The sequence below is a fragment of the Theropithecus gelada genome, chromosome 1 (genome assembly GCF_003255815.1).
Source record: "Theropithecus gelada isolate Dixy chromosome 1, Tgel_1.0, whole genome shotgun sequence".
NCBI classification, from domain to species: Eukaryota; Metazoa; Chordata; class Mammalia; order Primates; family Cercopithecidae; genus Theropithecus; species Theropithecus gelada.
In genome coordinates, this window is record NC_037668.1 from 167,013,367 (window position 1) to 167,032,343 (window position 18,977).

At 33.3% G+C, this 18,977-nt stretch overlaps 1 protein-coding gene across 2 annotated transcripts in view; it reads right to left on the reverse strand.

The window, feature by feature from the left end:
- PTPRC (protein tyrosine phosphatase, receptor type C) overlaps positions 1–18,977 on the reverse strand; it is a 122,048-nt gene that overhangs the window by 6,991 nt on the left and 96,080 nt on the right. For both annotated transcript variants that reach the window (XM_025390894.1, XM_025390893.1), the window contains 11 exons: positions 18,644–18,753; positions 17,999–18,089; positions 17,832–17,908; positions 16,154–16,190; positions 15,959–16,056; positions 15,145–15,270; positions 8,331–8,488; positions 7,994–8,129; positions 6,166–6,315; positions 2,105–2,195; positions 760–893 (listed from right to left, as the gene is read on the reverse strand). In XM_025390894.1, coding sequence (XP_025246679.1) covers positions 760–893; positions 2,105–2,195; positions 6,166–6,315; positions 7,994–8,129; positions 8,331–8,488; positions 15,145–15,270; positions 15,959–16,056; positions 16,154–16,190; positions 17,832–17,908; positions 17,999–18,089; positions 18,644–18,753 — 1,208 coding nt within the window. The remainder of the gene's footprint in view (positions 1–759; positions 894–2,104; positions 2,196–6,165; positions 6,316–7,993; positions 8,130–8,330; positions 8,489–15,144; positions 15,271–15,958; positions 16,057–16,153; positions 16,191–17,831; positions 17,909–17,998; positions 18,090–18,643; positions 18,754–18,977) is intronic.

Here is an 18,977-nt window from a genome sequence, read left to right on the forward strand (position 1 = left end):
AATAATTCTTAGCTAATAATGTAAAATCAAGATTACAACATATCTTGGGAAACAAGTTTTCCTTTTCACAAAAGACACACCTTTTTGTTTCTCTATAAAGGTTAGTGTGATTATAACAAGAAAATACTTAAGCATTTCAAATTACCTTCATCATGTCTATACTAATTTTAATTAGTGTCTTTATATTTTTATTGTATTTCTTAATTAAACTAATATTCTATGAATGTGTGCTTTAGGAAACTTTGGAAAATAAGTAAATCCAACTTAATGTATAAATAATAAATATTTAATAAATGACTAAAGTTTCATTGTTTGAATTCTCAGTTAATTAAAAAGGTGGGGGATGTGACACAGACTCACCTAATAATTCAGTTAATCTGAATGAAAAGTTTCTAACCATACAAATATGCAAATTTGGCTTTGCCTACAATTTGGGTATCTGAGCATGTATAAACATTTTCAAATACTTGTATTTGCTCAAATTTTACTATTTTTAAAATTGATGTGATTATAGCTATATTTGTCATAAAATATAACCAATAGCATTAACTTATTTTGTATCAGGTTATTAGGTTATAGCATTTTTAAATCTTTCATTAAGTTAAAATGTAGCATTGAAATTGAAGCTCTCATGTCAATCTATATGTAGTTATGACCAAGCTCATTATTCTTTTATAAAATCACTTAATGAATGGCCCTAATAACATAGATATGACTTTAAAATGGCTGGATCTTGGGTTTTGCAATTTAAGTACCTACCATTATAAAAGATGCATTGATGTATTTGCTTGGTTCCTCTGAATCACTGTCATCATCAGAGGATTCATCTGAATCATGGTCACTCTCTTTACTCATTTCCAGCTCATGTTTAAGTGGCACTCTGTTATAGTCATCTATGTAAAATAAATCAGTAGTAAGCCTTCCTTTAAAAAATTAAACTTCTTCTTCATTGTCATGTGGAAATTTGAAAGTATTTAAAAAGGGACACATTGCATTATGAAAACTTATTGATCTGCATGAAATAAGATCCTATATAAAATTCAGTACTTGTTGATAAACAAATTATACAACAAAAGCCTAAGGAAAAGGATTCCAGGAAAAAACATGGAACATAATTACATGTCAAACAACAAATACATATCGTAACATTATATGATTATTTAATTTTTGATACATACACTTTAGTTTCCCATAGACTATTATAATTCTGCTTGATATAAGTTTACAAAATACGTAGCTTAGATTTTTTCCCTCAATTACATTCCAGTAAATTAAATTAACAATCTTATATAGGTAGCTTTGATTAATTATTTTTTAGCCCAGAAAATTATTTGATCCATAATTTCTCACTTTTTCTTAATTGCTATAATTTACAATAACTTGGTCAAATGATTTGATTAACCATATCACCATCAATTCCATATTTTAAACTACATTCATAAGGACTCCTGTGGAAATCAACTAGGTCAGCCATGCACTGATCTGATTTATTTGGTCGTCTAATTTATCAACTTGTGTTATATTTTATCCATGTTAATTTTAGTTTATGCAGCTGAATAAAATTACCATATGTGATGTTAATATGCTTAAAGAGTAGAATTCAAGTCTTGAAACTGTGCATATTGTGATCTGTTAAATTTGATGATTTAGAGTTTATAGAGTATATCCCCCTACTTTAAACCTCCCAGATATAAGGGATAAAAAGGAAACATAATGAGAACAAATGGATGTAATTTTTACTATTTGTCAATTACTCTGGAGTAAATAACTGAAATAAACTAAAAATGAAAGAAAATGGGTAAAAGAGACTTGCTCTGTTTTCTCCCAGCTTTAAATATTTCACTTTTACGACAACTCATTTCTGAAATAATTGGTAAAAAGAAAACACTGAATACAGTCTACCCTCCAAAGCCCATTGTAAATGTTCAGGATTATAAGTCTTTGCAATAACTAGTATTTCAATACCTATTAACTTCTTCCCTATTAACAACCAAATGTTGAAATCTTGCTTCAAGATCATTTGTATGAGTGTGTGTCCCACATTAAACAAATCCAAAAGAGCTTAACTTTATCTGATATGAAAAAAATAAAATAAACTACATACATGGGATGACATTAGAATTCCTGTTTTTATTTTTATTTTCTTCCTGATTTCCAATGTGCTGTGTCCTCCAGCTCCTATATGAAGGAAGTCTCTGAAGAAAAACAATGAAAAACTCATTTAAAATGTAAATATTGGCTTATTGCATAATAAGATGCTCCCTAAAGAAAAGCATTTCATTATTTTTTGTGAAATTTGCATATGCTCCCTATAGGCCATAATTTTTCAGTTTGCCTCTGATTATTTTTTTCTTTAAATTGCTTAGGCATTTAGTCCTTTTGACAGGATGAGTATGAGCTAAAGATATATAATATGTAACAGACTATGTCTCCTTCTTCAGAGCTGCTTGATAGAAAAATAATAGTTTGTTCTTACATAAGTTGAAAGCACTAGACTGATGTTGAGCTATATTGCAAAAGCAATGGTAAGTTATTTTAAGTTATCAGAAATAAACTTTGGAGACACCACATTCATAGGAGACTTGGCACATGTTTTGAAAGTTGATTCTTAATTTGTTTACACCTTCTAGATTGATTTCCTCTCACCCACAGTTACTAATTAGTCAGAAGAGATCTATCATTTCTACAGATGAGGCTCACAAATCCTTTTAGTTTTCCTTCCTCCTACTTAATCTAGTCTACCCTCATTTGTCACTTGTAAAACATCAACAATTTCTTAACTGGCCTCTTTGTCTTCAATCTTGCTTGCTCTAATCCTTCTAAAACACAAAACAGAAGATGCTTTTCTGAAGATGAACTTTCCACCACTATAAGAAAACAAAAAAACCTCCTCAAAATAGTGTAAGAAGTCTTTAGTGATATGCCCCTGACTATTTCTCCAGCCTTACACCCTTCTAGGTCCCTCCATACTTCTACCAAACCAGCTTCCTCAATTCTTGGAAAGGCCAAGCTTTTCTTTAACTCTTGGCAGATAAACATGTTTGTTGTTGTTGTTGTTTGTTTGTTTTTGTTTTTTTCTTACTTGAACTACCTTTTCCCCTTTTGGTTGCTCTAATAACTTTTCTTACCCTATAGGCATCAGTTTAAATGCCAGTTTATTCTGGAAGACCTCCCTGCCTCCAGTCTTTCCTCTCCACTAGTCCTTAAATAAGTAGCTGTCAAGTGAACAATATTTAATGATAATATTTAATGTTACAAATAACTTAAACTGAGAAAGCTCCTCATGTACAATTCAGTAAGATTTTATATACACACACATGCATGTATATATGTGTGTGTATATAGATATATATTTTTTCAGCATGGTACCCTCGTTCAAATTAATCATGGCACTCTGTTTCAAACCTCATTCATAGCTATGTAATTGAGTGAAAGCAAACATCATCATTGAATTTTAGGCCACTTAAACACCACCATGAGCTGCATGAAGGACCACATGTTTTGGAAATTATTATAACACCTTGTGCTCTTGTGACTGTAGTCACCGAGGCAGCCTGTGCCCTGTAGCAATACTCAGGATTATAGGTGGAATTAATGGTTCACCTTCATCTAAGACACAAAGGATCTGTCACTCTTAAATCTCTGCCTGCTTCACATGCCATCACAAGTCTAAGCTTCCCAGTGCATCCACATTCCCCAGACTTTTATTCCTGAATGGTTATTTGTATCCTCAGATACAACCCAGTCTCTTACACCTTACCCAACAGTGCCTTCCTCCCCTGCCCTCTGATGCTCATAGTCTGTCATCTGTGAACTCCCATTTATCCTAATCATTTTCTTCCAACAGTCACTTCACCTTTTTTTTTCTTTCCACCAATTGAACTTTCCATCACTGAAAGTGATGGAAAATTGAAACATGGATGTCAGCTAAGAACACCACCAATAACTCGGCAGCCCTTTTAAGAAAAAGTTGACTTTCCCCCTCATACTCCTTTTACCTCACAGCTTTAAGAAAAGATACGTGTTCTCCTTACTCTCTGATTCTACTTGCAAACCATTTCTACTTATTCTCTTTCAAATAAACCAACCACTCTGATATTCCTGCCATCATACTATGCTAGCTTCTATCCACTGCCCTTCACTGGGAAGTGTCAGGTATTGATTTCTAAATCACTCCACCTCATTTAGTTTTAGGCTTGGCTAAGTATGTGCTCTTCTTTCCAAAGTCTGTCATCATTTTTGGTTAATTCAACATTGACAAGAATGATCTATCCAACACTCTAGTCTCTTCATTTCTTAGCTTCTTCACCTCCCATGACTTTCCCTCCACTTCCCAGTCATCCACTTTCATCATTCCACCTTTGTAGGTTTCATTCCAAATATCACATCACCTCTAAAATCACAACTTCAATTATCCCTGTTGTTGAAAATTACCCCTATTATTCCTGGTCATTTATTCTAGTATGTTCAACCTAGTAATCTGTAATTCTATCAAAATGTCCAACTTATTATCCTTACTGCTTTCTCTCACCTCCCTGGTGTGGCCAATTTGCTTTTTACTTTCCACCTCAGTCATCATTCATTTGTAAACACCCTCAACTTGTTTGCCTCACTACTTTCAAATAGACACTTTTCGAAATCTAGATAGGTTTAACTCAACCATCTGCACACACAGCCTCGACCCTCAAAGAGCTAAATGCTGCTATAGAAAACAATACAACCAACTGACTAATTCTTCTTTAAACTCATAACGATAAATTTAGATGATCAAATGATAACTTCTGGCAATCTGCCTAGGGAGATTGCTTTTCTACTTTGAGATAACTAGTTCATACCCTTCCTCAAGCATTAAGCTCTTCTTTGCTCTACTCGCTCCTGTATCTCTCAACTCTCAACTGATGATCTAGCCTCATATTTTCTTGAAAAAGCAATAGATCATCAGGCAAGAGCTGCCTCAATTTCCCAATACCAAATTGACCAACCGACTTGCATCTCTACCCTCATCTTCTGTCTTACTGTCTGCTTAAATGGAATAATTTCACTGCTTCTATCTGTGATCTGGATCACATCCTCTCATCCGTCTTCCCATGACCACTTGCAGATCATTTTGATTCCTGTGCCTAGAATTGTACTTGGCACACACAGCAGAAATTCAAGCACATTTGTTTAGTGAAAAATAGTCTGTCTTTTCTATAGTAAATAAACATTCATAAGAATGTTTAACTTAAATGTATAACTGTCTCTAAACAGCATATGTGTTTACATGGATTAGTAGGGCAGGTATAAAGGTATATTGAATATGGTTAATTTGTCAGCTAGAAAAGCAAGAAAACAACAATAAAACACTACTCTGCTTGAGACTACCCTGTGCCTGCTAGTTCTTCCATTGTAAGTACAGGTCTTCTGGGGTATTGAGTCACTTGGTGATTACTGCATGCTCCACCTCCAGCCCCATCTTAACCTACACTTTGATCCTAAACATTAAATGGTTCTGCATCTGACTAAAAGCATACTCCTGGTCTTTAGAAATTCTGAATTTACCAGTTTGGTACATTACAGAATGACTCACTAAACTGGAAATCATAGGTAGAACAAAAAAAACACAAAACACTTTTTTGACAACGGAGCAATTTGAGGACAGATATGCCAAATTTCTGAAATTATAGTGAACTACATGCTAGGTTAGCTGTCAGAAAAATTGCCTAATAAATAGGTTAGGACACATGTACTTATCTTTTACTGTCTGTCTGGCAGCTCCAGCCAGTTCAACTTCCTAAGCAGTCATAAACTCTTCTAATGATTTCCTTTACAAACAAAAACCAGATACGGTTTTTAAAGGTGATATGCTATATTGCCTTTGGCAGATGAGTTTTGTGGCTACATACTGTTATCTTGACACTTTATTTTATACCAGCTTAATGAGGAATGACTGAAAGTGTTAGTAATAAAGTCAGATTTCTGGGTCTAAAGAAATCTATATAATTGTTGTGTGGGTTCAGGCATTTCTCTTAACTCGCTGTGTCCTAGTTTTCTCATCTGTGCTCCACTGGTTCTGGTGAGGACCAAACACAAGCGCTATGTCAAGTGCATAGCAAACACCTAGAAAGTAGATGACACTCAGTAAAAGTTGCCTGTAATTATTATTATTGCTGTCACTATCATTACCTGGAATTCAGCCTCTAGTGGAGATGGCTCACTGGGTGGATCCCTTTTCTTCATGTTATGTAGATATGGATGTAATTCAGACAAATTCACTTCTGTTTCTCCAAACTGATTGTATTCAACCAAAGCTTGATGGATCAAGATGTACTGGGCCTACAATTTCAGGAAAAAACACAGATAATTAACTAATAATTTAGAGTCCTGCAAGTCATATTTAATTAAAATACACATTCCCCATAATTTTGCTCATATTGGAACAATATATGGCAAAGCAAACTGATAGCTATAATATTTATGTGATATCTATAATATTCTGGAAGTTCACTCTCAGAGTTTTCTGGAATATGAGCAAATTCTATTTTCAGATTATTTTTTCAGAAAAATTACTTTACAAATAGATTATCCATGTACTCTGTATTGCACAACTTTTATTCCTAAAAACTAAAGAACATTGTATGTTACTTCATTTAGTAATTATTGGGACAATAAGCCAAATTACTGAATGTAAAACCATAATAAATATCACAGTATATTCAAGAGGTAAAAAAGCAAGTTGTTATTCCTTAGAAAACCTTTTAAAATAGTTTTTAGAACTTTCAAAATAAGAAAATTATTTTTTAATAAGAAAATTTTTTTTATCCAATATGCCAAACCCAGATTTAACCACTCTTAACTGCTTATTTTGTTTGAATCCAGTATTTTCAAAGAAATAGTATACTTCTGATAATCCTCTTTAACTACCACCTTTAGTTCCCTGAGTTTGGCAGTATCTTTCCACTGTACTTTATTTTCCACTGTAAATCATTTCTTTTTATCAGGTTAACAATTTGTTTTTATATTTCTACTCTGCTATCTATGCATCTATAATCATAAGCACTGTACATTTTTGTGCTTTAAAAAAATCACATGAATTATATCTTGAATGTTTCGTGTGCCAACTTTACTCACTCATTGTTTTCATCTGAGCATCTCTCCAGACAGACAGACACAAACCTAGATTATTGCTTTCTACCACAACATAGCATTTGTCGTACAGAGAGTCCACATGTCCAAATTTTGTTTTCCTATTCCCCTATTGATACATATCTATGGTGTTTCCATTCTTTCATTGGTACATATTTCGGTTTGTTTTTTTTTTTTTTTTTTTTTTTTTTTGCTATTCTTGCAAATGTTTCTAGTTGATGCTTCTCTTGCTTATGTGCACATATATGATTTTTGCGGGGTCAAATACAGACATTTTCAGTAATAACCATCACTTACAACCACCAAATGCATAGTATGTGCCAGAGACTTGTTTAAGTGTTTTACTTGTATTACTTTTGGGGTTATGAGTCTGTGAGGTATTATCATTGCCTCCATTTTACAGATGACTTAACTGAGGTGCAGTCAGACTAAAAATACTTAATAAATAATACCACTCACCCTTGTATTAATAATTAAAAGCAAGATTTGGAACCTGAAAGTGTAGTTTCTAAAACCAGGCTGTTGACTACTATACTATTCTGTCTGTTCAGTTTAATTTTATGAGATGATGCCAAATCTGTTTTCAGCGTTTTTAGTTTTCTTGCCAATCTGATATATGTTAATGGCAGTTCATTATTTTAAAAAGTGTATGTTTTGTGGTCATCTTTCTTCCACAGTACTTTTAGGCACTAATGAAAAATGCTTCTAAGTATTTCTGGTGATTACCACATGTTTTAGTTTTCAGGAAATCATCTACTCTTTGAAGTTGCGAAGAATTTCGATTTTTTAAAATATCATTAGTATCACTTGGAAAAGATTTAAGTCCAAAAAACCAAAGTGAGAATAATCACTAAAGGTTAGAACATACCTCTACTTGAACCATCAGGCATCTCTGTCGCCTTAGCTTGACAACATAACCATAAACATCTACTTTGTTCTCAGCTTCCAGGCCTTCTAGCATGGCATCAATTCCGATATAGGTGCCTGTGCGCCCGACACCAGCACTGGCAAACCAAGCAAAAAAAAGGTAAAGGCATGATCACGGTAAAGCTGCAGGTGTGAAACAGATATAAGAATCTAAGTTTCTCCCATAGGTTGTTTCCCAAAATAGCAATTGCCAAAGGGAAAGAGGTCTCTAACAGCCCTAGGCAGGTGGATTCTGTTGGAGTTGTTGTTGTTGTTGTTGTTGTTGTTGTTTTTCCTACCTGCAGTGCACCACAATGGGACCACTGAAGAAATTGCTGAAGGCATTCACTCTCCTTCTCAGTTTGAGGAGCAAGTGAGGATCCTCAGGCACCCCGTGGTCTGGCCAACTGGTAAACTGAATGTGAGTCACCTCTCTTCCAGTTGCTTTTTCTTTTTTCTAGTCAAGAGATAATATCTTCTTTGAAATGATTTTTTAAAGCAGACTATGAAACATAAATAAGTGGAAGGGAGTACCAATACAGAGTCTCCTCGTGCAAACATAAACCCCTCAAAAGAGTTCATAATTTCCTCAGGTGTCTTATACATCTTCTCAGCCATGACTGCATTTTCCTTTTTAATCAATAACTAGTAGCTAAGATATCGTGCAGGACTTGCATGCACTACCCTGTAAGCAATATCTTACCAGTAATGTAAGTAAGGTAAAGAAAGTATAACCAAAATTTCTAGGAACTTGCGTGCTGTCAAGCCAAAATAAATAAATAAATAAATAAACACACCATAAAAGGGGGGTGCGTGGCTGAAAGCTTTTTGGATGTGTGTTTACAATGATATGGTAAAGGTCATTCTCACAGCTGTTTAAAATACTTCTACTTGATAGGCCAGCAAGCAGGACTCATTCTTATGTGAGCAAAGTCTGATTATTTGATGAACATTATATTCCTTAGACCTTCACATGGTAGCACTGTCAACTCAGAATGTAGAGAGAGGACTGAGGAAAGTCAGCCCCAGGTTACCGCTCAGGTTTGTTCTAATTTCAAGGTAACCACCACAAGATGCATAAGTCATAATTCTCTCACCAGGTATAAAGAACCATCTACATTTAGATAACAAAAGAAACATACAAACTGAGTTAATTAACACCAGTAAACCCAGACTACAGAATGTAGCCAGATAGTTATCAACCTAGAAATATACCCTCATATCTATGGATCCGGTGCCTTTGTGGCTTAGTCAAACAAGTATTTAGCCAGAAACTATTGATAGGATTGTTTCACAGCACTCTATAGACATAACAATTAGTAATACCATGGAAATCTAAGGAGACCTATGGAGATATATAGAGTAAGTCTATTTCTTCTGTAGAAAATGTATCTAGACTATACAAAAATAAAATTTAGATTACTAAAAGGCCTACAATAAATGAAGTTAAGAGAAAATCTTAACCCCCTATACAAAGACTTGTATTTTTTTCAAACAGCTCTATTAAGAGATGTTTTACAATCTTGATAGGTTGCATGTATCCAGGAATTTATCTATTTCTTCTAAGTTTTCCAATTTATTAGCATATAACTGCTCATAGTAGCATCTAATAATCACTTAAATTTCTACAGTATCAGTGGCAATGTCTCTTTTTTCATCTGTGACTGTATTTATTTGAGTCTCCACTCTTTTTCCCTTAGTCTGGCTAAAGGTTTATCAATTTTATCTTTTTTTTTTCTTCTTCTTCTTTTTTTGAGATGGAGTCTCGCTGCAAAGCCCAGACTGCAGTGCAATGATGCAATCTTCACTCACTGCAACCTCGGCTTCCCAGGTTCAAGTGATTCTACTGCCTCAGCCTCCCAAGTAGCTGGGATTACAGGTGCGTGCCACCACACCTGGCTAATTTTTTTTTCTTTTTTCTTTTTTTAAAATTTTTAGTAGAGATGGGGTTTCACCATATTGGCCAGGCTGGTCTCAAACTCCTGACCTCAAGTGATACAGCCACCTTGGCCTCTTAAAGTACTGGGATTTCAGGCATGAGCCACTGCACCTGGCCTGTCAATTTTATCTCTTTTTAAAAGACAACATTTTATTTCATTGATGCTTTGTATTTTTTTTTTATTTCAATTTCACTTATTTCTACTTTGATCTTTATTATTTTTTTCTTCCAATTTACCGTTTGGTTTGTGCTTGCTTTTCTAGTTCTTTGAAGTGTATCATGTTGTTTATTTGAAATTTTTCTTTTTTAATGCAGGTGCTTACTCTTACAAACTTTTCTCTTAGTACTGCTTTCACTGTATCACATAGGATTTGGATTGTTGTGTTCCCATTTTCATTTGTTTTGAGTAATTTTAAAATTTCCCTAGTGATTTCCTCATTGAATCAGTGGTCATTGAGGAATACATTGTTCACTCTCCATGAGTTTGTATAGTTTCCAAAATTCTTGTTATTGATTTCTAGTTTGATTGTAGTCAAAGAAAAGTTTATATAATTCATTTTTTAAAATTTGTAAGACTTGTTTCATAGCATAACATAAGGTATGTCCCTGAGTATGATCCATGGATCTGAAGAATGTGTATCATTCAGACATTGGTTGAAGTGTTCTATAAACGTCTATTAGGTTCATTTGGTCTAAAATGCAAATTAAGACCAATGTTTCTTTGTTGATTTTCTTCCTGGGTGATCTGACTAATGCTGAAAGTAGGGTGTTGAAGTCTCCAACTACTATTGTATTGGAGTCTATCCCTGTCTTTAGCTCTAATAATATTTGCTTTATATGTCTGTGTGCTCCAGTATTAGGTGCATATATATTTACAATTGTTATATCCTCTTGCTGAATTGACTCCTTTATCATTACATAGAGACAATCAATGTCTCTTTTATTCGTTTTTGTGTTGAAATACACCTGTGTGATATAAGTATAGGTACTCCTTCTCTTTTTAGGTTTCCATTTACATGGAATATAATTTTCCATCTCTTATTTTAAGTCTGTTTGTGTCTTTACAGGTGAAGAATGTTTCTTGTAAGCAACAGAGTGTTGGGTCTTGTTTTATTAATCTATTCAGCCACTCTATGTATTTTGTTTACAGAGTTTAGTACACTGATATTCAATGTTATTGTTGATAAATAAAGACTTACTCCTGCCATTTTGTTATTTCTTGTATGGTTATTTTGTGGCCTCCTCTTCCTTCTTTCTTTTCTTCCTGTCTTCCTTTAAGTGAAGGTGATTTTTCTCTGGTGGTCTGTTTTAATTTCTTGCCTTTTATTTTTATGTATCTGTTGAATGCTTTTGGATTTGGGGTTATCATAAGGCTTGCAAACAATATCTTATAATCCATTATTTTATGCTGAAGACAACAGAGATTGTGTAAACAAACTAACAAGCAAAGTGTAATATAACGAAAATGCTACATTTTAACTTCATTCCTCCATTTTTTATCATTTTCTTATTTCATTTATTATTTTGCTCTCCGTGTCTTGAAAAGTTGGTGTCACCATTATTTTTGGTACCCAAAACCTGAATGGACAACAAGTAATGAGATGGAGGTTCTAATGAAAAGTTTCCCAGCAAAGAAAAGCCCAGGACCTAATGGCTTCATTACTGTATTTTACCAAACATTTAAAGAAGAACTAATACCAATTCTACTCAAACTATTCCAAAAAATGGAAAAGAAGGGAATTCTTCCAAACTCATTCTACAAAGCCAGTATTACTCTGATACCAAAACCAGACAAATACACATCAAGAAAAAGAAAACTACCAGTCAATATCCCTGCAAAAAGCCTCAACAAAATACTAGCAAACTGAATTCAACAACACATTAAAAATATCATTCGTCCTGATCAAGTGGCATTTATCCAAGGGATGCAAGGATGGTTCAACATGCACAAATCAATTATTGTGATACATTATATCAACAGAATGAAGGACAAAAGACATATGATCATTTCAATTGATGCTGAAAAATTATTTCATAAAAATTCAACATCTCTTCATAGTAAAAAAAAACCCTCAAAAAACAGGGTAATGAAGGAACATACCTCAACAGAATAAAAGTCACATATGACATACCCGCAGCTAGCATCATACTAAATGAGAAAAAACTGAAAGCCTTTCTTCTAAGATCTGGATAAAGACAAGGATGCCCACTTTCACCACTGTTGTTCAACATAGTACTGGAAGTCCAAGTTAGAGCAATCAGACAAGAGAAGGAAACATATGGCATCCAAATTGGAAAGGAAGAAGTCAAATTATCCTTGTTTGCACATTATATGATCTTATATTTGGAAAAACCTAAATACTTCACCAAAACAACTATTAGAACTGATTCACAAATTCAGTAAGGTCATAAGATACAAAATCAACATTAAAAAATAGTATTTTTATATGCCAACATTGAACTATCTGAAAAAGAAATCAAGAAAGTAATCTCATTTGCAGTAGATAAAAACAACATAAATACCTAGGAATAAACTTAACCAAAGAAGTAAAAGATCTCTACAATGAAAACTGGGAAATATTGATGCAAGAAATTGAAGAGGACATAAAAAATGGAAAGCTATTCCATGTTCAAGACTGAGTATTGTTAGAATGTCCATACTACTCAAAACTATCTACAGATTCAATGCAATCTCTATCAAAATACCAATAATATTCTTTACAAGTAGAAAAAATAATCCTAACATTTATATGAAACCACAAAAGACCCAGAAAAGCCAAAGCCATCCTAAGTGAAAAGAACAAAACTAGAGGAACCACAAAACCTGACTTGAAATTATACTTCAGAGCTATAGTAACCAGAACAGCATGGTACTGGCATAGAAACATACATAGAGCAATGAAACACAATAGAGAACACATGAATAATTCTATAAGTCTACAGTGAACTCGTTTTTGACAAAGGTACCAAGAATATGCATTGGGGAAAGGACAGTCTCCACAATAGATTGTACTGTGAAAACTGGACATTCATATGTGGAAGAATGAAACTAAACCCCTACCTCTTGCTGTATATAAACATAAAGTAAAAAATGGATTAGACTTAGATATAAGACCTTAATCTATGAAACTACTAAAAGAAAATGTTGGAAGAACTCTCCAGGACATTGGTTTGTGCAAAATTACTGAATAATGCCCCACGAGCAGAGGCAAACATAGCAAAAATGAACAAGTAGAATTACATCAAGTTAGAAAGCTTCTGTACAGCAAAGAAAACAATCAACAAAGTGAAGAGACAAGCCACAGAATGAGGGAAAATATTTTCCAACTCTCCATCTGACAAAGGATTAATATCCAGAATACAAAAGAAGCTTATAGAACTTTATGATAAAAAATCTAATAATCTGATTTTTAAATAGGCAAAAGATCTGAATAGACATTTCTCAAAAGAGGACATACAAATGGCAAACAGATATATAAAAAGGTGGCCAGTATTATTTATTATCAGAGAAATGCAAATCAAAACTATATTATCACCTCGTTCCAGTTATAATGACTTATATATACAAGACAACCAAGAATGAATGCTTGCAAGGATGTGAAGAAAAGAAAACCCTCAGACAATGTTGGTAAGAAAGTAAATTAGTACAACAACTATGTAGGACAATTTGGAGGTTTCTCAAAAAAAAAAAAAAAAAACCTAAAAATAGCACTACCTTATGATCCGGCAATCCCACTGTTAGGTATATATCCCAAAGAAAGGAAACAGTAGATTGAAGAGATATCTGCACTCCCATGTTTATTGGAGCACTATTCATAATAGTCAACTTTTGGAAACAACCTAAGCATCAATCAACAGATGAATGGATAAAGAAAATGTAGTACATATATACAATGAAGTATTATTCAGCCATAAAAAGGGGTAAGATATAGTCATTTGCAACAATATGGATGGACCTGGAGGACTTAGGTTAAGTGAAATAAGCCAGACACAGAAATACAGACTTCATATATTGTTACTTATTTGTGGGAGCTAAAATTTAAAATAATTGAACTCTTGGATATACAGAGTAGAATGATGGTTATCGAAGGATGGGAAGGGTATGGCAAGGGTGGAAATGGTGATGGTTAATGTGTACAAAAATATAATTAGATAAAAAGAAGAAGATCCAGTGTTTGATAGCACAACAGGGTGACTATTCAACAATAATTTATTATACATTTCAAAATAAACAAAAGAGTATAATTGGATTGTTTGTAACAGAAAGAAAGGATAAATGCTTGAGATAATGGATGCCCCATTTACCCTGATGTGATTGTTATGCATTGTATGCCTGCATCAAAACATCTCATTTACCCCATAAATATACCTACCATGTACCCCAAAAAATTAAAAATAAAATTCATTTGTTGGAAATAAAAGATACATTTTACATACCATAAAGTTCACCAGTTTAAAATGTACAATTCGGTATTCATATTACATTCACTAAAGGATACAACCATCACCTTTATATCTAATTATAGAACATTTTCATCATCACAAAATGAAAGGCTGTTCTTATTTGCAGCCACTCCCCTTTTCTGTTTGACCTCCTCATCTCCAGGCAACCACTGATCTACTTTCTGTCTTTATTGGCTTGCCTATTGTGGATTTTTCATATAAATGGAATTATATAATATGCATGATGACTTCCATTTTAACTATTATCTAAGGCCGCAATGACTTCCTTATTTTCTGAACTAAACATTCCATCGCTGCTGCATAGTTAGAACTTTATACTTCTTACAGTGTTCTCTAATTCTGTCATTTCTCTTATGGAAAAATTAATCTTTTTCATAAAAGTAGAAACTCACTGACAATAAGGACAAATTGCTTATTCTTTTAACAATTTGATTATGTATTCAACACATTTAATGGACCTTCCCTCTTTTTATAATACTTCCAGGGTCACGGTATAATACTTTCGATTTGACTTGGACAAAAACGTCTTGACCAGTGACTTAAATTTGACCCTATTGGCTTTTGTCATTGTTCCAACCACAGCTTTTCATCCTAAAGGTTATCAAAAATAATTTTTCCTGATATATTTTAATTTCTCAAATTTAATATTCCATAATTATATTTTTATAAAAACAGTATCAAAACAAAAATTATGTAAAAAGCAAACTCACATTTACAATGTTCAATTTCTGAATGATGTAATCTGGACATCTTTTGTGCTGGTTGATCTTTACAACAACATCTCCAAAAGCCCGAGTGCCCTCTTCCATCGACGGCCAGTATTCTGCACACTTGTTCTATATTTAAAAACATTATTAAGTATTTGAATTTTTAATTTAAGCCAATTTTTATCCAACTTTCTTTAAAGAGTGAAAACAAAACCTATACTCATTTGAAATTCTCAAAACATTTGTGTAGTTCAAGCATATATAAACCTTAAGCTGTGATGCTTGATATATGTTCTATTTCCCACTTATGAGTGCTGTAGAATTTCCTTCATACATTTTAGCGAGATGATCTTTCCAGGCTTACATGCATGTTAAGAGAGGAGACAATCATTTGTCAGCAAAAAAGATGTGATTGCTTGTGGTTAATTTTAGGTAGGGGGACAGAGAGGCTTTTACTCCTAAAGTCACATTACATGACTCACCACCTATCTGCCCAAGGTCAGTTTTGTTTCGAGTATTAAGTTCTTGTGAAGCTAAAACAGTGAAATTTACTGAACTTATAACAACACTGCAAAGAAACAGGAATCAAGTTTAATTAATCAGAAGACTTGAAACTTTATGCATACAGACATATATTTGTATGTTAAAAGTTTTAGTTTTCTACAGGTATGAAAAATTTAAATAAAAGTTAATACTGATTAACATAGAGAACTCTCTGTTTAGTCATGAGGCAGATATACGTGGCTTTTCAAAATGCCATTCAACACTTTATTTTCCTAACCCCAAGATCCACACTATGAATCTTCTTGGTTCTTACCCTGTTTCCTTCTTCACATCGAGTGACCATGACAATAACTGTGGCCTTCTGTTCCCAAATCATCCTCCAGAAATCATCAACGGTTTCATCCCTGGGACCTAGGAGGTAAACAAATAAAAGTTGATAAGAAATGTTTTCTTAAAAGTGCTATAAAACAATTTTTCAAAAAGAATATTGGAATATCAAAGAAATTACCTTGTGCAGCAATGTATTTCCTGGGTTCTTTGAAACCCTATTGAAAACACATGCAAAGATATGTCATTTGCTGAACATTCAATTACTCATTAACATGAAAAATTGTGAGTTAGAGGAATTGCCTTAGATCCATCATTTTGTGATTGTGAATTTCTCTGGGCAGTTTCAAAGTATTAAGGGGATCTTATTATTTGGTGGTCAGGCATTTAATTTGCTCAACATGTTAGCATTTGCAAAGAATATTCATGACTTTCATGTATCTTTGCTGTAAACTTCAAGCAATTTTAACACTAGGCTTCATCTTCATCTGGGATGTTGTTGTAATTTACAAAAGTGCTCTAGACATTTCAACATTTTATATCCTGCCAACTCTTATAGGATCATCTGCCACTGTTTAAACCTGCTCACCAGCCATGTAGTTACTTTTGGGATTTTTACTCAATTTCTTTCAACAAATCATTCTTGGATTTTACCCGCATTTTCACCTCTTAATTTCTGCTGGAATATAATGATTCCCTAGACTTCTCTGTCATTTCAGATAAGTTTCATTTCATTACCTACAATGTCTGCTTTCTCTGCTCCTGTTACCAAGATAAAGGAGTACAGAGGCAGATAAAATATTATACTGGCTTCTTCCAGAATTATCTCAGACTCCTAAATTCACCTCAGCAACGAAAGGAGCTCTTCAGAAACAGATGGCCTTTACCATTGGATTAAATTTGAAACATGGGTCACAAGAATTCAACATTAATTTAAGTAACTTCCTGAAACTTCTATCTCATGACACAGTATTGCACATACATTCATTTATTTAATAAGTATTTATTGAATAGCTACAATATGTTAATCATCTATCTAAAAGCAGAAGACACATGCTTTTTGGGAGCTCAAAGTTCCAATGGAGAAACATAAGTAACCTGATACCATAATTACCATATATATTTGAATAGAAAATATAGTTGCTTCTGGTAAGTGAGGACACTGGGAAAATGGCAGATTTGGGGAGAAAAAAAGAATTTTTTCAGTCTGTATATATTTTTATACTGTTTAAAATTATTTAACCTATGTAATGAATTCAGTATTTAACATTTGTATAATAAATTTTAAAATATTTTAAATAAATTAACCACGTACAGACATTTACATTTCTGCATAAATCCAGTGGACAGATGATCTGTGTTGATGAGGAATGTCTGCTGAAATTTAGTATGATTAAATTAACGGATAACATTTTGGAGTCAGTCAGACTCTGGTTGAATTTCAACTCAAATATTTACCAGTTGTGTGAACAAGGACAAGGTAATTAACTATATAATTAACTAAACTGAGCCTCCCAGTCCTCACTTGTACGGCATATGGCTGAGGCAAATGTGGGCTTCTTTTGAGAAATACATGCATAGATTATTTAGCCTAATATCTAGCACATAAGAGGCACCAGAGTATATTAAATTAATTCTTAATATAATTTTGTTTGTAGAGGAAAATTCTATGTTATACCCAATACCAATAGTCACATAATAAGTAACTATCCTTGCAAATATTAATAATTTCCTGTTTATATCAGTGACATATGGGCTCACTTCAAAATATCTTTAATAATATTTCTAAAATTTTGCCAAGACAAAGAAGGAGCTGAATGAAATATACAGGAATAAGAAAAATGCAAATTTTTACTCACATCAATATAGCTGGCATTTATGTAGTTTGACCCTGCATCTCCATTTATCTCAGAGAGTTCAACACGGTTATAATCATCTGTTTAAGGAAAAGAAAAATAAACAAGTGAAATAATGAATAATCAAGTGGCCTAAACATATAGGAATTCAATACTCTGTAGGTACTCACAAGGAAGAATGTCAACATAACGGTTTTTATTCTGGTTAAAGGACTTTCGAGCTTCCTTTATAGGAAACTTGCTGAACACCCGCGGGATGCTCTGAAAGAAACAATGATTTCTTGGATCACAGAAGATTCAGGAAAAATGATCGTTTTGAGCAAATGAGATATCCTGTAAAATTATTTTCCTCATATTGCTAACAAAATTTGCTTAGAGTAATTGAAATTAAGATCAGGAATTATGTAAAAATAAAATCACTTTTTTTAAAAAAAAGTAATGATTGACAACTTTCAGAACAAATCTCTTGAGCAGGGACAAATTTAGGATTAGTTGTTGTGTCACTATCAAATTCATTTAAAAACAGATACTTGGATGAGTACCTAGAGTACAACTACAAAATCAGCCAAATACATTTTGTGACACAACTTCATATACAATAAAGCATTACATTGAAATATTTACTAGCTCCACACTATAATCTCATCAACCTCTATGAGTCTCCTTCTGGTTCATAGATATCTGCTAATAATATCTATTTTGCTTATGTTGCAATATCAAGTGGGACAAATTATGAAGGCAAATTGCAATATAAATACATTTAAAGTAGAATTGTCTTGATGTTGAATTTATCATATAACAAAAGCAACACACACCTGAAATTCAGCCAGAAAAAGTCTTCCTTCATCAGCAATCTTCCTCTTATAAGTTTCCAATAAAATATCTGCATGGATTGGCTCCACATTCATCAGTTGTTTTTCATCATCTGGAAACATATTAAAGATTCAGTATTAGTTATACGTGTCTTTCAGGTGGGCATACACATTTCATTAAATTTATACCGTGTACTCAATCCTTTAGCTTCTTTCCTCCTCGTACACATTTCATCTGAGAAATCTCACTCACATACAAACATTTACCTACAAATCAATGACTGCTCAATCTTGTACTTCAGATCTCTTCCGGGCTTTATATTGTTCCCTCTACCAG